This window comes from Pezoporus occidentalis, unplaced genomic scaffold (genome assembly GCF_034315485.1).
Source record: "Pezoporus occidentalis ecotype Australia unplaced genomic scaffold, CSIRO_AGI_Poc_V1 ctg4, whole genome shotgun sequence".
NCBI classification, from domain to species: domain Eukaryota; kingdom Metazoa; phylum Chordata; class Aves; order Psittaciformes; family Psittacidae; genus Pezoporus; species Pezoporus occidentalis.
In genome coordinates, this window is record NW_026915724.1 from 9,135,380 (window position 1) to 9,160,805 (window position 25,426).

The 25,426-nt window shown below is 38.3% G+C and overlaps 1 protein-coding gene and 1 long non-coding RNA gene across 2 annotated transcripts in view; both read right to left on the reverse strand.

The window, feature by feature from the left end:
• Positions 1 to 3,935: 3,935 nt before the first annotated feature.
• LOC134171300 (uncharacterized) lies at positions 3,936 to 6,907 on the reverse strand. The gene is made up of 2 exons (XR_009967580.1): positions 5,939 to 6,907; positions 3,936 to 5,908 (listed from the first exon to the last, which is right to left on the reverse strand). It is a non-coding gene; the product is annotated as an uncharacterized LOC134171300 (long non-coding RNA).
• An 8,974-nt stretch (positions 6,908 to 15,881) lies between these two features.
• Positions 15,882 to 25,426, reverse strand: part of XKR4 (XK related 4) — a 232,276-nt gene continuing 222,731 nt past the window's right edge. The window contains exon 3 of the mRNA XM_062633389.1: positions 15,882 to 21,584. Within this exon, the coding sequence (XP_062489373.1) occupies positions 20,638 to 21,584 (947 nt within the window). The 3' untranslated portion in view covers positions 15,882 to 20,637. The remainder of the gene's footprint in view (positions 21,585 to 25,426) is intronic.

The window sequence follows — 25,426 nt, forward strand, 5'->3', positions numbered from 1 at the left end:
CATCTCTGGCAAGGCAGCAGTGATGATGCCTGGCTTCCTTCCTACTATGCCTGATCAGCTGTACCTCCTTGCTGGCTCTTCCTGCTCCTGCTACACGATCTGATCTGTACACTTACACCTTGACACCTAGGCAGAGTCTTTGTATATTCATCCCTGGCAGTTACAAGATAAATAACAGATAGATCATGAGCCCAAAAGCTTCTCTGCTTTCTTCCCCACACACCATCTGCCTTCAGAAGAGGCAGAGCATTTCCCTTGAGATCTGGCTTCCTGGATGAATCCAAATGGCACCTCTTTAGTATTTCTTTTGAATCAAGGTAGTACATAATGCAGGGCAAATTACTGCTTCTGATAACTCAGGTTGCAGAGAAATGTCAGGTAAAGTCTTCAAGGCAAACTGTAATGAAAGTAAGACTTTTATGTTCTTCCAAGATTTTTTGTTTTTCTCTAAGGCTGTCGTGGTTTTAATTCCTCTTCCTTTAGGAAATATGAGAGCTATGATCTCAAAAGATGTTGCACATGTGCACACAAGAAAAAGTACTGCAAAAGATAAAAGTGCAACCAAACACTTCCCTTCCTATTTTAATTCTGCTTCAGGCAGGAATGGAAAGAGAGTCTATTATTCCTATGCACAGTCAGAAGCATACTGTGGCATAGGCTGCTGGCAAAAAAGAACTATCTATGCAAGAAAAGCTAATTGAAGAAAGGTTTTATGAGATCCATATTCAAAACTGTGTTGAAAAAGTTTCATTTAAAATTGAGGTTTCTCATGTCCTACTTGCATGCACTGCCAGGTTAATGGCATACCTGATTGGAGATACAATGCAGTGACTTCTCAGCCACCACTCAGGGGAGGGATGTGCCGTACTGGACCAGATGGATGATTAGCCCACATCTCCATCTAAACTGAGGCAGGCATGAGGTGAGGACTGCAAATTCCTGCCAGACAGCTTGCCCTTGTGCAACTCTGCAGGGCTGCATGGTCAGTGGGACAAATCCAGATCATGCAGCAATGCTTCTGTCCCAGGCAGAAGGCACAAGAACATTTTAAATAGGCAGAAGCTGCAAGTAACATCATGTAGGTGACTGGGTAATGGGATGAACAGGAGCAGAACTGGTCCTTTCTGTTCCCTGCTCCCCAGCCCACATTTTCCTCACCACCATGGTGAGGAAAAGCAAATGGTGTGTCAGAAGTCCAGCTGAGCACTGAGAACAAATCTGGAGGACCACACTCTTTGGATCGCTAGATTTCCATGAACATTTGCCATTAACTTGGCTATATTCTGAAGATGTCTGATTCTAGCAATCCATACATGGAAATCAAAGACAGAAGTTTCATTCCGTAATTCTTTCTGCCACAAAGCCTCACAGACATGCTCTGCAGGCAAGGTAAGTTAATTCTATATGCTATACAGTACACCACTTTAAAGAAATCCTGTCCTACTGTGGTGTTGTAGAAGCCGTTATCGCTGAAATCTCATGTCTTACCAGCACAGAGTAACAGTTTGGTATAGGGTGATGTGCCCAAATGTAAAAAACTGATAACTACTTAGATACAGGAGAGCTGCATAATTATATCTTTAACGATCAGGTGGATCAGATAAAAGATCAGAAGCCCAACCTGATTCATTATTACACATAGTTGTTCATGACACTTTAAAGAAAATATAATCGTGAGGTTATTTATTTGTAATTGCCAATGATGTCCTGCCTGCTATCTGTTGGGGCAAAGAGGGGAGAGCTGTAACCCCTGTGTGAGCACCAGTGCTTCTCATGGGAGCCAAACCAGCCCATTTATGCCTTTATACCATAACACGGAAATCAAGCTTCAACCTTGTTTTTCCTTTACAAACACAGAATACATTGCACTGTGTCTGCTGCTCACATGGATATGATATTTGGAGATGCTCATTAAGGGGTGTAATTAAGGCATGTTATGTGCTTTATGTGATAGCAGAATTTAAGTACAGGGCAATTATTTGCATTCCTTGGCAATGGTGAGTGCTGTAGGACATTCTGGCCCAGCTAAGGCAGGCTCTCCTTGTTTTGAGTTTTTTTTTGGTTTGGGGTTCTTTTTTAGGCTTTAAAATAGGGACTAGGTGGCGTCACACACAAAAGCCAAAGAAATTCCAGGTTACCACAACAGATCCTGGGGTGAAACTGTAGGCAGAAGACAGCACAGGGTACCTAACAAAGCACTGCCAGAGAACATGAATTAACATGGGATAATTTTCCTGCTTTTATCAGGACATTGTTAGGATGTTAGATCTCTGACAAAGCCACACGCCACAAAGCTCCTCTCCCACTGCTGCACCAACGTGGTTGGCTTGAAGCAAAATCAGCACAAAAAGGTGACAGCATTTGAAATGTAGACTAAACCAGAATGGACGGCAAGCACAGCCCAAAGCAAAAACAAATCCCCAAAGGAAAACATCAAAGCAAATATCAGAGACAAATGGGAATTTAAAGCAAATGAACAAACAAACACAAAAAGAAAATGCCTTAAAGGGAGAATCTTGGAATAGTTACAAGTTCTCAGACAAGAGAAAGAAGGATCAGTAGGGACAAACATGCAATAAGGAAGGCCTGAGCTGCATAATGCTGCTCGCTCAATCTCAAGGTGCCTCCAGATGTTCCCTCTTACTCTCATCTATCTACAAGTTGTGAAATAGCTGGTTTGCAGAGAGTGGATAAGCTGAGGCTGGTCATGGTGCCTCTGGTATCACACTAGCCCAGGGAAGAGAAATGACATTCATTTCACTCTTATGGTGGATCCACTGGCATGTCAGAAGAGTGCATGAAGTGAACTGATGGAATGAAGTAGGGCCAATGCTAGTGAAGAAATAGAGAACTACTAACAGTGGCTGCTGCCAGATCCCCAGTAGTGAAGGATGTTACAAATTATCTCAGGCCAGTGCCTAGATGACCTGTGGAATTTAACGAAGATCAAATTCCGAATATGGACTGCTATAGTCTTCACAGACACAGGAAATTAATTTACTTAAAACTATGAAATAGTTTGAAGACTAACTACAGCAGCCCACAATATCAGTAATGATCCATTAGCTCAATTCTAGTATTTATAACAGTAATGTACTTAAGCTTATCCTTCCTTGTTTCGGGACACTGTCAGTGATCCTGCCTTCCATAAACTGGTTTACTTGGTTAATGATGTAAGTCCTACGACCAAACGTAGCGATCACACAGAAGTGGAAAGCCCTACATACTTCTTGGGTGTAATCATGGCAGTATAGTTTATACTTACAGAAGTTAACAAGAGCTCAATTAAAAACAAATTACTTGATTACTAGAAGACACAGTAAATATGAGCATCCCCTTGTCCTCTTTTTTTTTTGTGTGTGTAGTCTCCCATGAATAAGAAATATTTTCATCTTGAAAAAAGCTACTGCTTAAGAACAGATACAAAGCCTATGATACAGATGGCCTGATGTGGCTGAGGTTAAACCATGACAGTTTGAAATAAGACAGCTACCAATGGTGTGGACTGCTGTTCCCTCCATTATGCTTTGTTAAGCTACAATAACAAACTAGACCCTTCATACCTCTAGACAAACAACAAGATACTGTGATAAACAGAACCTTGAAGAAGCTATCACATAGCATCCCTACCTGCAGTTAAATTCATATACCCAAGATGTATACGTATGTATTCTTTCCTTTCTTTGAACTCATGCTTATTATTTAGTTGTTAGGTGTTGTAATCTTCCTTTCCTGGTCACTTGCCAAGAAGTAGCATCGTAGAGGGAGTGGAAGCATGGCTATGGGATGCTGCCAGATCATCTGTCCCAAACTGTTGTCCATACTGGGTCAGCTTTTGTCTTGTGTTTGGTAATAATTTCAGGTGTGCAAAAGTTAGCATTCTTTTGCTGATTACCAGGGTTAAAAGTGTTTTAAAAAAGACTCTAGAGCCGTGGTAAAATGACCACAGTGTACTTTATTTAATGATTTTGGTACCTTGTGTTGCAATAAATTAAAAAAAATCTACAAAATCCAAATATATAAAATTTTCAAGTTTTCCTTTTAAGTTTTACAAGAAAAATCAAGTTGTAACCAAGGAAATTTGTTAGTATGAAGCACTACTTTCAACTTCATTTCATCACAAATTGCAACTTACTTAACAGACCAAAATAACTATGGTACTGCAGTACATCAAATACTTCACACACTGTGTTCTTTACTATAGCACATGTAACCTCTGCCACGCGGGGCAGGGGTCTCTAGCCAATAAAGACACTCTTCACAATCTGAACTCTAAAGGAATGTTTGTATACATGGATTCAGAATATATATATTTACACGAAGATTTCTTTCTTTTTTTTAATAACTATTTTGATTCTTCATTTCAAATAAAATACCAAATACATTTTTACAATGTTTACAAGTCAAAGCACAAGTTCTGCAATGATTATCATTCACCTCAAGTCACTGTGCTTGTACTGGGGGGATATCTACACTGTTCCATAAACACAAATATGATCTTTCGTCACTTCATTTCCGCAAAGGTGACTAAGGAGTATAAGCACAGTAACAATTATTTTAGCACAATCAGTGTATAATGCAACAGTTTTCAACAGAGAACTGAGAAACTATTGGTCCATTCTGTTCAATTTGCTGTTTATCTGCCAACTGTTACGTTAGTCTCTGCCACATAAATTGTGTACAAGAAAAGAGTTAACACAACTTGAATAGGAAAGAGCACACATTTTTTAAGGCAAATTAATAAGCAGCTTATGGTGTTTTTTGTTAAACTATACTCCAACAGAACCTAAAAATAAAATGTATGTTCTGCAGCTGTCAATAACTATGTGTTGTTAAATTGATCTCCTCTATAAATCGATCAACATGGCTTTGAACCTGGTTATTCAAAATGGAAAGAACTCCCCCCAAATCCCCGAATATAGAAAGTGCATGACTTCATATGCGCCAAAACAAACCAAAAGGCAGCTGAGGTAGTTAGATGTAAAATGCATTTATGAAAAATAACTGAACAAACTAAACCCAGGACAGATACAGTAAAAAATCAACTCATTTGGAATTAACTTTGTATCATTCAACAACTTAAAGCAGGAAAGTTTATGATTTCTGAGAAGAAAATGGGTTTGGTAATAATAACATAGGAATGAACACAGAATATACTCTTGGAATTTGAATTTCAAGTATTTGAGTCTATTTTCATGTGCATTTTTTTCAGGCTTTTTTAATAGTGTTAGGAAGCCATTTAGGCATCATATAAGATCTGGTTGACCTGTGGGACTGCAGTTCCTCGAAGGCAGAAATACACTGTGAATGCCTGAAGGTGGGCTACCATCTAAGCTTGGGTGGGCTTCTACACACCCATCCTCCACCAGGGTCACCTGAGAGTCACAGGGCTAGGGATACTGTGCCTGTGCCTCCTACGGACTGATCCAATAGATGTCCTGGGAGCCTGCCTAGGATGTATCTGGTTCCAATGTGGGATGTGCCCATGTGCTGGGGGTCCCCCATGTGATGTTCCTGAAGATCCTGTGTGTACACACCTAGCCTAGCAGTCTTTAAACTGATGGTCAGCCTCCACCTTGGACCACAGAATCACAGCTCCTCTCCGGCCTTCCTGCTCATGCTCAACAACACTGCGTTTCAGCCATCACTGTGACCTTTTCTCATCTGGAGAGAGGGGCAGTGTTCCCCCTCTTGGAGACAGGACAGTCTCCAGGAAAGTGTTGGCTTGAGTCCACTAAGGATGAGCAAGGATTTGGGCTCACATCATGATCTCAGAGCGCCAGCTAACAGCCCCTGGCACAAAGGCAGACCCAGCGTTTCCTGCCATTCCTGCCTAGGAAGAGGAGCAGGTAGTTTTCTCTACTGAAATTCACAACTTGAGTGTGCAAATGCAAGAAAAGACTTCAGGCTCTGGGAATGAATTTCAACACAAAAAAACCACCACAAACAAACCCTACTTGTAGGAAAAAGACAAATTGGAGATGTGTTCCTGACTTCAGTATCAATAACCTTATACATCCTGTTACTGAACATGCAATGTGCTCGCTTTTCTGGGTCCTACAGTTTGATCCCACCGCTGATGGTTACAACATGGGTACGTGCAATTTGTTATCATGAGATCTGCACTAGGTGCCTGGCTTGAAGAAATCACACTAGGGAGCATAACAACCTGAAATAGCTTTGGTGAGGCTTGTTTTTGATTGGCCTGTGAAAACATAGTGTTTGAACTTTGAAGCATGTGCATATGGTTTACATGTAACTTATGACACAGAAAAATGCATTAGTACTTTTATTAAACAAGAAAAACCTGAAATTAATTTTTTCCTTTTTCTTAATTTTACCTTTCTAAGCTTCCTTTATTTTGATTACAATTTTCAAAAGTGATGTGGGATTATGACCAGCTTCATCTCTGGCAGCCCACAATGAGGAGTCACTGATGATGTTCTCAGTGAGCTGAATTTACGTACCGCAGTGGCAGAGCTGCTGGTAATTGCAATTATATCTGCATATCCTGCACATTGTGGCCTTAATTTTTCCTGCTCTTGCCACAGAACTTAGTGGAAAACTAGGAAACTGGAGTGTGAGATTTCTTGATGTGGCAGGGTATTGCAGCTTTCCTCAAAATGTTTGTCATGAGTTCCTGTTCCTGCTCAGATTTTTCGAGGCGGGGAAAGAAGTGGAGCTGTGAGAATCTCAGTTTCCCAGAGAGGTCAAGGGTTTGTAGATTTATGTAAACCTAGTCAGAAAAAGATGCTCTGATTTTGAAGGGGAAAGAATTATTTTTCAGGCCTTATTTAGTAAAACACAAAGACACCAAAAGTCACACTTGAAATGGATGTAAAAATATTTTTCTTCATGTGAAACAACATTAAAGGCAATCCTTTGTTCTTCCCTATGCATATCAATTTGCAAAACTAAAACTGCATCTTAGAGTACTGCATTGCACCATGTCATAAACTTATGTTCTTAGCACTAACCTTTACAGCCTAGGCATCCAGCTTGATGTTCCAGTGTTTTGGTATTGTGGGTATTTGACATACGCAGGCATCCTCTTCACTGTGTCATAACTTTTATTTGCTGCCTTTCCTTTTCACAGAGACATGCTACAAATAATAACCCCTGACTCACAAACAGTATCTGCCCCAAGAAGCAGCAGTTCCTCTTCCCATCCACAGTTCAGTTGTGTCAGTGGCAGCCATTAGAGAAACTGGAAGAAGAGAGGATCTGCCACCACCTGCCTGATCCTACACTCATGCCATCGAGGCGCCTCCATCCTCTTCCTGTGAGACCCAGCACTAAAGAAGTTTGTCAAGATCCAAATCCTATATCCATTTTCAGGGGGTTCTGTGGTGAAGCATGACAGGGTGGTATTGTGGAGGGCTGGGGTAGCAGGCTGGTGGGAAAAGCAGGAGGACTCTTTCTTGAGCTTAGGATAAAATGTCCCTCCCTAACTTGTCCAGTTTTTCCCCTTCTGACCTGGAGCCCAGTGACTTGAGCCCAGTGACTTAAGCCTTATAGAGAGATGTGGATTGTTTTTTTGACATTGAAATATATAGCTTAAAGGATACTTTTAAAATATAAAACCATAAAATATTATTAATATATTAATAAGCTGTCTGAAAATTTAAACAACTATTTTAATTTATCCTGGAATCCAGGCAGGTATCTGGGCCTCATCCAGTGACTAACAGAACTGGAAGACCTAGAAACGCTTTAGTATTATTTCCAGTGGACTGTTTTTTAATACAAAGACTTTTTACATGAGACATTTCCACAGACGTTTTCATTGACTTAGCCTAATCAGTATTTTCTGCACAATAACTGACAGTTTCACTTGATAGCAAAGTTCAAGTGAGCCGTAAACTAGTTATTAAAGAGATTCCTTAAAAGTAAATTTTACTTAGGCATTGTGAAATTTAAAGCCAAAATGCCTACATGCTTACTCCTGAGGCTTGTTGGACTCCAATAAACTAGAAAGAAAGTAATCCATTTGCTATGGTGGACCTTCAGGGAAGCCCTTTATGATTATAAACTGCCTGTAACCCAAGCAAATCCCAGTACAATAAATGCTTCTGTCCAGAGTGCTGGTGTAAGTATAACTTATTGACATGTTCACCAGGCAGAATTTCTCAGTCCTTTAAGAATGTCTTTTAGCTTGATTTTTTGCTTAGCCGTAGATCATTCAAGAAGGTTTTGCAAGCACAACTGATACCAAGTCTGTCTTTTAGGATCCTTTGACTCTCATAAAATTGCTTTGAAGGCTCACCAGTTTTACTAATAGCCTATAAGCACTTATGTACACATTTCCTCTAAACAGATTAAATTCACCAGGCAATCTGAAAACAAACTTTGAGTTCTGTATCTTAAGAGATGAACGGTGGAAGAATGCACAAATGAGCCTTATCTGAGTATATACATACGTATCCTGTAATAACTGGAAAATCTGTTCTTTTTAATTACTGCTGGGTTTATAAATAGTTTTCGTAGGAATCCATTCAGAATGTCTAATGTTAATTAACTGACATTCTCCTTGCACATCACAAATTTCAAGAGAACAATTACTGTGGAAGAACAATTAAAGTTGGGTTTATTTTCTTTTTCTTTTTTTTATTTTTTTCTTTTTTTTTTTAATAAAAGAAGATTACAGAGACCTGCACAAAGTTTTAAACCACAGCTGCACTCTGGAAAATGACTATAAAATCAGCAAGGTTAGGAACTGTGTTTATTGCTTCCCAGTGGGTACCATTTCCAATGCACTCAGCTTACAGTGAGAAGATGACTCTCCCATTTGTTAATGCCATGGGTCAAATCCAGAAGTCCAACTGTGTTTTGCATGGCTCTGCAGTGTGAGAAATAAGAATTGTTAAGTTAGCATTTGATTAAAGAGTCAGGTAAGCAAGCATGGGAGGAAGAACAGAGCCAGCTCCCACTGTTGAAGCAGCCTTATACATGGAATGGTACCTGCAGGAAAATAGTGATGCTCATTCGTTAGAATAGACATTAGCTTGTTAATAATAGACAACTCAAAGAATAGACAGAAGAATATCTGTTGCCACAAGTAAAACAAATTACATAGGGGACAGTCTCTGCCCTTGAGAATCAATGGGAATCGATTTGAAGGAACTGCAATCCTGTTAAAGAACTGCAGTGGGATGATAGATCTTTGCTTGTTAATCCAACATCACCCCCAGTTACTGCCTGTTCTGTGATTCAGAAATGATCTCAGAAACAAAATATATTTACTTCTAGGTTGTTCTGGGCATATACCAGGGCTTTGGAATGACGAAGTAAGATCAGTTGAGCAGCAAGACATGACAGCTATCTTTAAAAATGTTCCTGCTTTGCACTTGATAAAATTCCTTCAGTATTTGCAACTTTAACTTGCATCTCCTTCTCTAACTATAGAGGTTATCTGAATAGCCAAGCGTTAGACAAAAGAATTTCTAAGTTTTGTACTACAATGTGAGAAAAAAAAGTCTGTTAAATAACCTGAGCTTTGTCTTCTCTCACTGAGGTTTGCATCTGAGACTCAAGCACAGGAGGAAAATGAAAGTAAGGAAAAAGATCAGTAAATTTTGCAAACTCGTTTGAGTGAATCTTTGAAGAAAACAGATGTGTTATGATATGCTACACTTACAGATCATGCATTAAGATATGGATGCCTCTATAGCGATTTCAGCTGAAATCAGGATGATACTGTTCCTGCTTCTAAACAAGCAAGAATCGATGCTAACTTCTAATATAGTTGGAATTCCTTCACCAGTAATTTCCATGATGAGTTGAGTGACAAAATACCTGAGCACGAACAAATACATAACAAATAGGTTACCTACTCTAAAGACTCACAGCTTTTCCCTAATTATAATAATGCTTCTACCACATCATATACTGATCTTCATCTTTGCTAGTGTTTTTCCTGCTCTACACCTTTACAAGTGCACACCTCCACATGTATGCACTTCTCAGCTGTGCATGAACAAGTTAATGTGAGGACTATTCTCACTAAAGGAACATGCACCTGCAAATCCGCTATCTGCTTTTGGACGTACTGCATGAGACACTGAGAGCCTGAGAAAAGGCACAAGCACTTGAACAACACCAAGCCTACAATATTCCATATATAGAAAAGCCCATCTTCTGAGCCTATTTTAAAACTTATGTGTTTTTTTCTCATTTTTTTCTTTTCTTTTGTGAAAGCCATCTGAGACTTATCCTCTGTGAAGAAAATAATAATAAAAAAAGTTCTTCGACCTATAATCTACTATAAAGAGCTGATTTCTACATTTAACAATCACTGGCGTAACAGCCATACAAAATCCTTGTCTCCCAGGCCATAGTTTGAGACACTTTTGTATCTTATTGCTAATAAACCACTCCTGTCAATAGCAACGAAGTTACATCTAAAAAGTATCTTTCATGTCTCCCTGTGTGTTCCAGTTCGCAACATATACAGAATTTTCTCAGTCAACATCTTTCCTTGAGGAGCGAGTAATTGCACCATAAATAGTATTTTGGCACTAAGGTTTGTTGGTATGTTGTGTTTTTTTTCTGCTGTTAAAAGACTCCTCTCCTCCCTTTATCCACTGAAACAGCAGGGGCAGCTTTTCCACTGTATTTCACAAACATCTCTTAATCTTGACTGGAGGAATCATCCCTTTGCTTTTCTGTCTTTTTGATCTCTGGCCTCTGTGCTAGAGGTCCCAGTGGAGAAGCCTCCACGATAAAATGTGTACAGATTACTCATTGAGGTACATACACGTGCACCCCCTGCAGACAGACCAGAGGGGGCTCTGACAGCACCCTGCTTGAAAACTCCTTACCAGGAGGGGGTACAGACAAGATGTAAGCTCTTGCCAAGTCCTGTGTTGCTGAAACTGTGTTCCTCCAAGTACCAGAGTTAGGTTAAATATTAAACCACTCACTCATTCCTACTGATCATTATAAACTGCAGGTGTACTAACCTACATCCTTTCTGCTTATAAAAGGGCTTAAATGCTTTGCTTTGGTACAGGCAACATTATGTGTTTTTTTCCTTCTGCTTAATGTGTCAAAGTAGCTATAATCCACCTGTGTGTCAAAACCAATGAATAAAGGTTTTCTCCAGTCCAACACCCAGCACCATTAGTGCTATTGCTAAATGTGTTTTGTTACAGTCATTTCTCCAGGATACACTCTTCCACAACCAGCACAGTAATCTCAGAAATTAAATTGTACTGCTGCTGGGTAGAACAACTCTTTGTTGATATAGATGACCAGAAGGAAATGTGGCCAGTTCCCCATTGATGGTAATGAGAGCTGTCTCAATCCCAACAATCCTCTTTTAAATACAACTCCTTGTATGTACGAAACAAATCAAATGCATGAATGATTCATAAGATGAATGATGAAAGCTCAGCTAGGATGAATTTGCTAATGTTGCATTTCTTCTAGATCACTCTTTCCAGTGTGGGCACCATGCTGAACACAGCTAACAACAGCTTTCTGTTTTTCCCCCTAACTGATTAATGTTTGCTCATAGGAGCTTGATTAGTGTATTACAAGTCACAAATTTACAAGATTAAAAATGTCTGTTGAATTAATTAGCTGCAAATCAACCTAAGCAAAGTTTGACAAGTTCCAAGCTGTTCCAATAAAATAAAAAAGGAGGAATCGATAGCAGCCACAAGTACATGACAATATGCTGGCACTGTGCGACTATAAATAGTGGCAGCTGCCCTCTCTGCTGACAAAGGAAGATTTTTCATTGTTCATATAGTGCTGTTTAAAGGCTAAGTCCTGCCCAAATAGGTACCACAATCTCACTGATGGCTAAAGTGTTCTCAGTGAAATATCCCATGTGGGCCAGCTCGATAACCCAGAGGGAACTGCAGCTGGAAACAAGACGCCCACTTTGTCTTCCTTTTCAGCAAGGGCAAATGCCTGCAGTGCTGAAGCCGGGACTAATCATAGCACATGTGGACACTGGCCGGCAGGAAGGTTATGTGTGTCCCAAAATGGAAATGCAGGGAACAACGTCAGGAGTCATTAGTGTAGTCATTAGTGACTACTTTTGAACTTCCCTTCTGCAGCTACTGACCCAGTCTCTGTGACAATTTTAGACCTACCTGTCTATAACTCTGACACTGTTGAAAAGTTACTATAGTTTTTCAAACACTATCCTTACTGCTGAATGGTCACTCAGATCAGGAACTCGGGACATATACCTGAACTTCAGTGCAGCAAATGCCTTCAATGGTTAGTAATTTTTTCCTCAGCTTCCTAAAATTTAAAATCAATCCTTATCAAATGTTGTCTAAAAAACAGTCTGGGACACACAGATGATAATGCAGAACACATACTGAAAATAGAACAGTAATTAAAATTTCAGAAATAGTTACTGTGTATGCATGGTGCATTTAAATTGATGGGGTATTGTTTTCAAACACATGCATTAGAAATTTATCTTCAGTACATTATCCATGAAATAGCAAATCTTTCCTTCTGAGAGCATGTATTAGGCAACTGCTTATGTGCTGGATAACAAACACTCTTCAGTGTTTTTCAGTTGAAATTCAAGTAAACCGACCTAATCATTGCAGTTTATTTCCTTCATAAACTACTGACATTGATAACTGATAGTGAAACAAATACAACCAACACTATATGAAACAAAGGTTTAATTGATCCTTTTGCTATTTGTCTTTTCTTTTTTTCTCTGATCAACTGTGATAAATCCTTATTTATTTTGCACAAGTCTACTCGCCCCTCTATTCTTTTAGCAATGCTTAGGATGATGAAATATAGCATTAGACATATTTCCTCCACAACTTTTCATTCAAGTGCTGGCATAATACACAACAAAGCTGTCTCCAATAATGACTGGAATGTGTTTTGCAATATTGTTCTTTTCTTTGTGCAGTCAGCTCTTGATTACCCTTGATGATGATGCTCCTGGTGCTTTTTTTCTAGGCTTAGAATGTAAATGAACTGTAAGATCAAATCTTAATAGAATCTCAGGACTCACTGTCATTTGCATATGCACACACACACACATATATATATGTATATATATTAAAATGCATTTGATACTGTAAATTTACTCCCAAGTATGGGATATGATCCTGCCATTTTTATTGTGAGAAAAAAAACACTTTCACAAAGAGTATTTTTTATAGCCTGCTCCAAACTGTGGGCACTGAACTTGCTTCTTGCATTCACCATAACCTTGTCAATTTGTACACAACTGCAGCTCAAATGTATCATTCAGAGAAGCCATGTCTGCTCCACATGCTTCAGCCTTTTTGTAAGCCAGCATACAGTCTTTTTGCTCTTTACTCAGCCCAGACTGATCTTTGTTTGGCATAAGAACTGGCGTTTCAAGGGAGGTGCATCAAAGGCTCAAGGAACAATGGATAAGCTACATAGTGTAGCTCTGGTGCACACATGAAGTCTGCCTGAGCTCCAGTGAGAATCCAGGCGAACGTGGCCAGAATAGCACACAGTGCATTAATAGACCTGATGCAAGGCAGTGTATAGAGATTCAGAATTTGTCACAGTGCTAACCATGTTCATATAGCTTTTGGTCAGGTTGGAAGGTGAGCAGAGTGATTTTTCATCTGCCCCAGATGTTTACTGTAGACATTACTTGGGCTGGATGCAGGCAATGGCACTGGATGTGTGCAACAAGTTTGGTCCTCAATACTGAGGAGACCAAATGCACCAAATTACTAGAACTATATTTACATTGCACAGGATAACCTTTAGATTTTCCATAAAGAGGACGAACAGCCTCAGAATAAGAGGGAGGGAGTATGCCCTTCTCCTCAGTAGTGTGCAGCCCTATAACCTTCCCCTGAGAGATAGTAGCTAGAGAGATGAATCACTGCTAGCTGAAGAGAGAACTGAGCCTGGCTCTCCCCTTTGTCTCTGCTTACCACAAATCTACTGCTGGAAAAGCAGTCATGAGTATTTCTGTGTAAAGGTCTATCTGGTAGCACCTCAGAGGACCAGATTCCTTAAGCTGTGATGGGTAGAATACCTGCTCAGGGGATCCTGGCAGGCTTAGGTAGGACATAGGAGATAAGCTACTCTGTGCTGTGAAGACCATGTTCAGGAGCCAAATTTTAGGTGCTTGAACACCTAGCACAAAATGTTGAGGAGCTCCTGGTTAGTGCAGTTTGGAGGATCACAGGATAACCTGAGGCCCCCGACATGCCTGCACTGACCTCTGCATGTGTACTGCAGCATGCGAGATATCTGGTCCCTGTGTGTCGTGGCTTTTGTCCAGCCCATGCACATGGTATTCCTATCTCTGCGTTTTTTTGATGCATGAGGTGGGGGAAGAGAGTGCTGGACTATGAGCAGGCCTTGCCCTGAGTGGACTCGTAGCACCCACACAGAGCCTATGTCATGCTTTAGCACTGTGTTACATCTCTGAAAGCTCTTCGAGACATTCAACCAGCAGCTTGTTTACCTCAAGGAAATCACTTATCTGTGAAAATACATTTTGCAGTACCTTTTACACACAAGGTGGCTGAGTGGACACACCTCTTTTTCACTAAAATGCTTTTGTGAGGTTTAGCTCAGTGCAAGGAAAACCCCAAGCCCTATGCTTTTTAAAAGAATGTAGACTTTCCTACAGAAAACACATCTTGTGTAGAAAAGCTGCTAGAATGCCTAGGGCTACAGCATTCCCAGAAGGAAGATCCAGCAGCAATTGCTTCCAAAGATACCTGAAATAAGAGGTCGGAATCTACAGATACAAAAAATGTATGTATCCGTAGCAGTTATGTTTTCCTTTCTATGAATGTAGCATCTGGTTATATTGACAAATCCGATACATTTTGAAGTTTATCCCAACCATTCCTAGAAATTAGATTTTGGCTTTAAGTTTTTTGTCTGTTTTTATTTTACAGTACCTTGCATATAGAAGTTAAGATTTGATCTATTAGTTGGCCACTTATCTCACAACTTCTTGTAAATCTCTATTGATATATACAGGATCAATAACTCTGTTGTAAGCTTCTCTTACCTCTCTAGCTCATGCAAATCACTCCATAAATGTGCTGAAGAGGACTTTTCTCCTTGCATCTTGTTTATCTCTCCTCTTTGCTTCAGGATGCAGAGTAGGCACATGGCTTACTAATGGGTATATAAGATCCTCTGCATAAGAATTAAATGCTAAGCATTCAGAAAAAAACCACAAGTACAGGAACCAAGCTTGCATGTTAAGAATGAGTTCCTTTTAATGAATGCACTGGTCAGCAACTGATTTTTGTTATCACTGGAAATGTGTGGTTTCAGAGACATTTTTCAAAATCTCCTTAAAAGGATCATAAAATGACTATTTGGTCAAAATGGGTATGTCTATTCTTAAATGTTTGAACTAAAAAGTAAATAAGAAGAAATGTTAGCACTAAGTTTAGAGGATGTATTTATGGTTGAGCCAAGCGATGATATTCAGGCTCTTTGGTATGAAGCACATCTGCTGAATTTAGTTTGGAGCTAGGAAGTGAAAACTTTCACTACCATGGTCTGAACCCATGTGGTTATTCACTCAAGGCCGGGAGCCTGATTTTCTCCTATTCATACCAGTGTAACTGTGAAGAAATCCCACCAAAGACCTGCAGTGAGGTCCCTATAGTAAAACAAATGGTCTCGGGGACCCCTCACGTGATAAAAAAAGCTTTGTGAATGACCTGTAGATTGGTGACACTATTTCCCTAATCTTGTGTGTGCAAGGCTTTATCAGGTCATGTCCATCTCTCCTGTAATGAAATCTGCTCATACCAGATGCGAGGAATCATCTCAGGAGCAGATCACTCAGCAATTTGCAGCCAAGTGAAAATGATGATGGAATTTGTTTTAAAAAAAAAAGAAAATCACTATACGGACTGCAGAAATCTGTTGTGAGGTTTTTTAATTCACAGACTTAAAAGAGTCTGTTCTCATTTTGCATTTTATCTGTTTTATCAGCATAAAGAGGAATGGACTCAATGCCATAATGGAAAGACATAGTTCTATAGACAATCAAGGGATGATTTCATAACATAGTGTCTCTGGTATATAAATGGCTGTTTGCCACTTACTTGCTCCATTTGGCTTTCTGCTCAGAGAATGGGCTTCATGAGAGCTAGTCTAATTGCTACAATTAACAAAATTAAATGGCTTATTGTGTATTTAGACAATTCTTCCCACATCCTGCATTGTTATGCTACAAAATCAGTAATTACAGTGTTGGGCTTGTAAATTCATGGACATGTGTTGTGATTATTTTTATCATGCACCTCTTGCAGGGACTCAACCTAAATAAGCATGTTTAGGTGGATGCAAAATGTAATTTACTCTGCTTCCCAGCATGCACAGGAGAAAGAGAGGCAGCAGTAGGACCCCAGAAACCTGCTGAAGTCTTTTCCTTGGCATTGGGCAGGCAGTGCAGGGGGTGCAGAGTAAATCATAGCACCTCAGTCACTCCCAACTGCATGACTTCAGGGGTAGAGCAGAGAAAGGGCAGTGGCTTTGGAAGCTGAATTGCTGGCAGAGCCAATTAAAACTCAGTACACCACCACTTTTAAGGCTCTTTAAGGAGTTGTATGATCAAATCACAAATACTTCAAAATTGTTTAATTTGAGTTCTGAAAAAAACCATCAGGCTAGTTGTGAATATTTGACGGCCAATAAAAAGTAAATGAATATATTGTGTGATTGGCAGTCTCTTTCCAAATAAAGCAGCACTCACACTTTCAGTACCACTCATGAATGGCTCTTTTGGGGAGAGGATGATATATTAGCTAGACTACTGTATGCTTTAAATCAATTTGGGTTTAATAGTTATACACCACATATTAATAATTGCAGTTCCAATAAAATTTTAATTTACCTCCTTTGCTTAAAAGTTTACAAAATCAGGCAGCTGAGGCCTAGCATTTAATTTTGGAAGGTTTTCTCCAATGTTATAGAAATTTATCAATAGAAAATTTGTTGATTTGCCAATGAAAACATTGTTTATATGCCATCAAGCCCATATAACTCAAGCACAGAAACATTGTTCTAGCACAAGAAGCATATTTAAATTGAGATAAACAAAAGTGGAAATGATTTTTCTCATTAAATATGCAGGAAAAAAAGTATTGCACATATTTTCAAAGAATTCATATATATTTTTAAAATTATCCTATTACAGAACAAATAACTTTTGAAATAAGACAAAAGGTTTATCTTACATTTTCTTCTATGTTTTCTGAATGAACATGGATATGCATTACTTCTCCTTTACCTAATTAGAGTAGTGAATATTAGTTAAATTGTCTTTTCTGTAGGATACAAATCCAGAACTCTCACAATTTTAGGCCCAAGTCTTTAACCAGATAAATTACCATTAAATCTGCTGGCAATTTTTTTTGATTCATTAGAACAACATTTTCACAATTCTTATTTCTAACAAATAGATGTGATTGCTTTTCCTTACCAGAATATCCTTATGAACTCTTTTATTCTCATGTATTGTGGAATGAAATTTAAAAGACCTGATTTTTTCATTATTTCAAAGTAGAAGTTAATTTTTTTTACTTTTTTTTTTTTTTTGGTTTGTTTTGTGTTTTTTTTTTTTGCTATTGCTGTTTTTATTGAACTGTATTGATCTTAAAACTGTCTGCGGTAAAAAGAATAGTGCATATTAACTGTCCATAAGGCCATCATGGAATTTCAACGTGGACTATGTTGAATCGTAACATCTATAAAAAATTATTACAGCTTTTAATGCGACTATTCACAGCAATGCAAATTGAGAAACTGTCCGTGCAGTCATCTAAGCGTTAGGATTTCAATGGCCAATGTTTTCAGTGCAAGTATCACTGACGTTATGAATGCAACAGAGCAAGGTCTTGGAGAGCAAATTCTGACTCAGTGTAAAATGACTTCTGTTTTCCTCAAACAACTGGATTGAATTCTGAAGACAAAGTGTGCACATGTAGTGCCTCATATGGCACTGTGCACTCAGACCCCGCAGTAGTTTGCTTGACAGAAACATTTTTACAAACATTGTTAAAAAGAAAATTAAAAAATAAAAGCTGCAGCAAACATATCAAACCGTTTCCAAAAGAAACTCTCCCATCTTGGATTACAAAATTTACCATGTGCCTTGTTTGTAAACAAAAACAGCAATTTCCTTGCGTGAGCTAGCATTTGATTCTGGAGTGAAGGCTTTGCTGAATTTGATGGGACAAAGGACCTGCTCCCAAAATCTTTTTTTTTAGCACTTCTTGCAGTGGTGTATTTTCTGACAAAATATGAGTGGTTTTCACTGAATGATCAGCTCTATCTCCATGGAGGGAAGGGCAATCACTTTGTATAAAGCTTCAGGTCTGGACTATCAAACAATTGCTTTATTTAAAAAATTATTATAGAGGCAGCTGGCCACTGCTTAATTTGAAAATACCTAAGAAACCCTTGAAGCATGGGTGTTTTCTGATCTGTGTAAAGTTCCCTCTGCCTTGCAGATTCCTGCACTTTCACAGATGTTTTGTTTTGAGGATCTTGCCCCAGCAAAGAACAACAGGAATTGAACATTTCACTAATAAAAAAAGTCAACATTAAAAATGGCTAGTTGAACGCATACAAAGAAACATAGGCTGTGTAACCTCGGCCATTTCATAGTACAAATATTAATTATAGGAAAGACTGAAATTTACCCAGCAGCATATACAGCAGTGACTATACTGGATCTATCTGACAGTGAAGATTACAATACCAATCATCAGGTCTTCTCCATCCTGACAATGCCATTTACAACAGTAACTCTTCAGTTCTGCTTCGCTCTCCTAAAACGGATGGAAATAGTTATAGCAAATTGTTTCTTATGGAATCACTGGGTGTCTTCACAAGCCACTTACAGTTGAAGCAGGATCCACGGTGTATAGAGTATTCTAAAAGTACCCATGTAGGCTTTCATATGGCATTACACTGCAAAACAAACCCATAATGTGTGAAAACCAGTTTTATATCAACCTGCAGAAGCCAGTTGATAAAATTCATGGACCAATTCTTAAAATCTAAGCTACAAAGAGAATGAAATGTATTAAAAGATTTGAGGTTTATAAAAAGTAACCTGTTGATATCATATTTTTACTTTACAAAAATATTGAAATAATTAATGAGTTTTTCACTCTGCACCAGCTTTAAAAAAAATACTATCAAATTTTGACTTGCACCTTTAATGCATTTGAAAGCACCATCAGGGGATACTTTTAACATAAAGGAAGATACCACTGACTAGATTTAGGGAGGTATTTAAAACCCAAAAGCTTGCAGCAAAAGCACTCTATTACAAGAGATTCAACCTAATTTTTAGACATATCTGGACACAAGTCTTGAACAGGCAGAAGAGGTCTTCCACATAACTTGCTTAGATTATACTTCATTGAATATACTTACTAAGAGGTGGCTGAAAGCCTTTAAAAGACATCACTTTCACCTTGGGTGAGAAAATCAGAGCTGTCTCTACAAGTTGAGAACTTGACTGGTCTTTCCTGCTTCTTGTTCTGGTAGGGCTTGTGCCACTTGTTACCTGTCCCTCAGGCAATAGCAACTTTGCAGTTATACAACGTTTGGCACTAGAAGGGTATGGCATGTCACAGTCTCTTGTCACCCCTGCATACATTCACACACTGAATCATGCATTCTCAGTCCTGAAACAGAGAAGTTTCAGTGTGTTCATCTGTTTGTTGTTTCTTCTGATATATCTGAATGGGGTCCTCCAAAAAGTTTAGAATATGAAAACTATACTTCCCTGTTCTTTTACATATATATATATATTACTTTTGTTTTTTTGCAGATTGAACACTGAATCATGATTATCATTTAATTTACATCACTACGTGCTAGAGCTCCTTATTTCTCCTGAAAACCAGAAGTGAGCTTCATAGGATTTCTGTTGGAAGTAACATCAAGAACTTGAATTGCGTTTAAAAAGACTTTGAAATTCCACAGAAAACAAATAGTTCTGGTAGTATTAATGTTTATGACCCAATTAATCAGAATTTAGTTTATTTTCCATTGACAGCCTTACAAATATGATGATGTATTTTTAATTAAGAACTATTTGCATATCTATTCTAACCTGAACGGTTGATTTATGGGAGGGTTGAAGACTACTATGTTCCTGGTTTTTCCCTAGAAAGCAGTTTTCATAACAGCAACACTGTGTGCTACACTTCTGTTTCTTTTTGAAAAAGTTTTTGCTTGTTTTTGCTGTTGATTATGCAAATGTCAATCATTCATTTCTAAAATAAAATGCACTACTGGCTAAAGTTGAAGGCTCTGGTCACAGCCTTCCTACTGGGCTGATTATAAGTACTGTGCAGTCAGAGTTTCACAGCAGCACGGCGTCGTGGGTGAATTTCCCCAGCTGAAGTAACTGATCTGTATGTGTGGGCCAGGTTTGGGTTTTTTTGAGGCTTTCAGGTGATGCTGCTGTATCAGTGTCCTGCAGACAGACTGCACACAGTGGATCAAATGATAATCATGATGATAGCCAGACTAAGAACACTACAGCTTGCTGCTCTATTTGTAGTACGCAGTTTAGTTATTCCTACAGCCCTACAGTCAACCCTTATTTTGGACTGTAACGTCGTAGCTTCTTCAAGCTGTGTTTTTGTTTGCTTACAATGTGGTTTCATATTCCAAGCGCTCCTGGATAAGGGCATCATCTTTATATTGTAGCCGTGGAGGAGCAGGGGAACATTCAAATGCTAAGATCGCCTTCCTCAGGCTCCTGTCCAACACATGTCTCTCCCACGCTGGGTACCTGTTCCTGAACAGATCGATTTTAATGACAGACTCCTCAATCCTTGGTGGCCGGGATGAAGGTGTAGAAGGTGCGGTGGGTCTCACCTGAAACACAGGCACACACCCATCCCTCTCTGCGAATTTCTGATCCCGCTCACTCGTGACACTGCGGTTGTTGGAGATGGACCGCAGAGTGTTTGTGGCCACTTCTGAGGGTAGGGTGAAGGCAGTGGCAGGGTCCTCACAAGCACAGCTTGGTGACTGCCCAAACCGGGGTCCATTGGGGTGAAAGAAGGCATAGTACATTAGCATAAAAACAATGCCTGTTAAAAAGCTGCTGAACACTACACACAGTGCTGGTATGGCAAATGCGTCAGAGATTGGTGGGGCCTTGTACAGATACCAGAGAGCACTCAAGGCGGTGTTTTCTAAAAGGATCACAAAATAGTAAATGAAAAGCCTACAGCGTGTCCTTCCTTCCTTGACATTGAACCAGCTGAATATATAGATTATCCCAACAACCATGTCGAAAACTATCTCCTCCCATTTAGTGATGCAAAACTCTGTCTCGCAGTGGACGATCCAGAAGGTCATGATGCACCAGTGCAGCACAATGAAGATCCCAAAGTACAGCTGGAAAACTGAGGCAAACAGAGCAAAAGTAATGACCCTTGCTGCAATTGTGAAGAAATGCCAGCAAAACTGGATTATAACAGCCATATAACTGATGGGTTTCTTGTCATCACGGGAGTCACGGAGGGCCTTTTGGTAAGAAGCCAAAGCCCAAGCCAGGGATACAAGAGATGCTGCAGCAGTAAGACCTAGGAAGAAACAGGAGATGTAGTTAAGACATAATTAGTATATCAGCACTTGGTTGAAACCAGTGAGATCATTGCTGCTTTAAATGTGTACTCTACTACTGACATCATACAATCTCTGCCTCCTCCTTTAGTTCAGCCAGCATGAATAAATGGACCTTTACTGCTGAGATTTCATTGCCCTGCAATGTTGGATGATCATAAACAAGAGTTTGTGGCTATTGAGCTACACTCTGAAATGCTTCTCTTGCAGTTTCATGTTTTAAACAAATTAATTCACAACTTTGAGCAAGTTGGAAAAGGTTTCTGCTAGCCGTGTGATTTAACAGGATCTACTGTGGTTATTGTCTTAAAGAAAGAATATGAATTTTCTGATTCATTTGGATAAGTCATTAAAAAAGCCTAACTAACTGTCTTACTCTTGTTGATGGAAAAAATATTGCCCATTTTGATATTTCCACCACATTTACAGAGAATTTAAATAAGTTGAAAATGTCAAAACTTTGTTTTTAGAGTTGGAAATTAAATTAATTTTAGAAATGTTGGAATTTTCTACTGAGTTAAAATTCTGAGTACAGATGCTCCTGTTATGTTCATATAACCGTTCTATTTCCCATATATCATGAAGTTGACTATTTATAAGGCACTGAGCTATAGTATTTCTGGAAAACCTGACAAATGTTTTTCACAAAAAGAATTCAATAAAAATTTTTTTCTCATGAGATTTTCAAATGTTATTTTTGTGAAAATAATTCCTATTCACTTGAAATCACAAAACCCACAAAACATTTTTTTATATAAAAACCTTTATATGCTTATTTTGAATGTGTATTATTCTTTTTTCCTCAAGGGAGTTTGATTCCTGTCGGTAGATAAACTTTAAAAAAAGTTGTTTTGCAGCTGAATGTGATTTTTAAACTAACCTTTTACTTCCATCACTATCAGAAAGATATCTTCCGTTCCCATTTAAGAAGTGATACAGTTCAGTGTGATTATTCATATGCTTAACACTTACACAGCATTATGTTAGAAATGAATGATAATTTTTCTTTACTAGAAGATTAATTTTTCTTTACTTACAATTCATATAAAGCTGCTTTGGATAGAAATGGGAATTAAACTGAAATGCAAAACCCCAGCCTTTCAAGTGTATTTATTATGTAAATACAATTGCAATAAATACGTTGTATATAGAAGGAAAAGATATCAAACATTTTATACTTAAAACTAGTTTTAAGAAAAGCTTTTTATTTTCGTCTGCTTCTGTCTGCTCTTAAAAGCTGTTTACTCATTTCAACAACCTTTGGTTTTGATGCATAGACAGTATTTTTTCTCCCTGCTCAATAGCTTTCTTTAGAACTTAATCATCAAGGGTAGATTACTTAAATATTATAAATAAATATTATAATCTGTTAATAGAGAGTGGTAAATTTAAGCCTAAATACATGTTGCTATTCACTTTTGAAAAAAAAAGAGAAGTTTATTTAAAACAGAAAAAAGTAGGTTATGGAAATAATACCTGATGCTGAAGGAAATAAAATAGTTTTAAGCAATCTGTCTGGCTTAACACACTAAGATTTTGCTCAGTAAGTAGGACAGAGGGATTCACTGCTTTCATGAGGGACTGTGTTTGCTAGTGTTTCTCCCTCAGTCAGTGCCAGGGTGATAATTATGTTGTGAGCTCCCATAAATCCATGAATTGAAACCCACTTTGTTTTAAAAATAGTAATAAGAAATCAGCAGAAAAATAGTGCAAACTTAGAATTCCAGGGAGATCTTTTAATAAAACTTCATAATTTTTTCTTCCCACACAGACTCCTGGATGCCAGATCACCAACATTACTTCTGCAATCCTCCTTTACGGAGAGAATAAACTATCAGCAATAAAGGCAGGAAGGAAACAAGGTATAAATTGTTATTTTCATTTCTGACATGTATATTTGCTTTTCACATTTGGCTGCCTTTCAGTGACCATTATCTCTGGAGACAACACTAATGTCTGAAAATGTAAGTTCTCATTTTCCTGTAGGAATGTTTTAAGTATTGAAAAAACACAGTTCATTTCCTTTATGAAATGAAAAGTTTGGAAAGGTACATGAAAAGGATAAAGGATAAGAGAATCTTTTAATAAAAATGAGCCACTCTGAAGAACAGCTCAAAAATAGCATTATCTGCACAGGAAAGAATAACGTGAGAGAAATCCACATATTTTCTTTGCAAATCTAACAGTAATGACCTCACACACTTCCCCAGAGGTTTGTAGAGATACAATCAGTTTTGCATTAGGAGGTGTAAAATCATTCAATAATGCACACAGAATGTTCCAAATAAAATGTTAAAATTCATGAGAATTTCCAGTTTTCTAATGCTAATTAATTCATAGTCATTGTCTGGGACAGAAAAAAAGCAAGTACAACAGCAATATAAATCTGTTATTTAAATAGTCATTAACAGGGAAACATCCTTTGCTTTTACAGAACAACTCAGGGATACTGGCATACAAGAGAGAAAAGGGGACAAGAGAATGTATGAAAGGAAAGGACTCCAGTTAAAGTGTTTTGTATCTACTCTTGTGCTATTGGCAATGACGTTAGGGATATAGAATTAAGATAAGGATAAATGCTTCATGGGCACCATCCATTTTTCTTTATTGATTAGACCCAGCACTAAAGAATTATTGAAAGTATAATTCGTAATGAGAACAATAATGTAAGGGTGATGCAATTGGCAGCTTGCTAATAAATGTCACTATATAAATGACTGGGAATGGTTAGAGATAAAGTGAATTATTGTAGCACTGAATGGATAATTCATTAATCAGAACACACATGCATTTACTCAGTATATGCTCATATAAACCTCTTTATCCCTATTTAAGAAGAACTAAAATAAATTTCTATTACTATCAATCCAAAACTTTAAAGGCGGCAACACAGCACCAGGAAAAAAGGATGTCCTGTAGACCTAATGGAAAATAAATTACTTGTAACAAAGCAGATGGTTTAATTTCTTAAATTGGGAAGGCTTATTTACCATACAGAAATGAACAGAGAAGATTGGACTGTGATCTGTTCATGAAGAACAAGAACCAGATTTCCCGCTTGTTCAGCTGCAGCCTCCACACTCTCCTGGTGCTGCAGCAGCTTTCTGGTCTGTATTTGAAAGTCTCGCATATCAGAGGCTTGTATTTAGGATCTTGATCTAGGAAGTTAGGCTTAACTAGCATTCTCAGCTAATATATACTCAAGAAACTGTATGTTCATCTGCTACAGACTGTTAAAAGTCCAGGAAAGCAGAAATTCTGTAAAATGGCCTTAGGAAACGTGAAAGCATGTTCTTGTTTCTTTCTTTTCTAAAGCTGAACCTTCAATTTATGTTTTTTTTTCCGCAGTGAAAATGATTTAGTCTCTGCAGCTCTGTCCTTAAGAGGAAAGAAATGCAGGCTTTTCACAGGAAAAGATCACATACTGCAACAGACAAATAATGCTTTTGTTTGTTTCTAAAATGGACACCTGAAAAGCTCTTAAATAGGAATTAGTGGGGGGTATACCTACTCACCTGTAGCCTTTGTAGCTTAGGCCACTGACAACGGTCTCAATAATGAGACTAGCTAATAATGCACTGTATCAGGACAACTTGGTATCAGGAATGAATTAGAATATATTTTGAGTGAAAAAGACAATGATCAAAAAGATCTTTTTGCTCTTGATCAATTGCTCTTTTACTCTCTTAATGGCTTCAGTACTTAATTATTTGTATAAAAGAGTGACAACTTTGTATCTACAGACAAGTTTCAGATGCCCTCAAGGAAGTGCACATCCTGTCTGAAAACAAAGAACAGAATA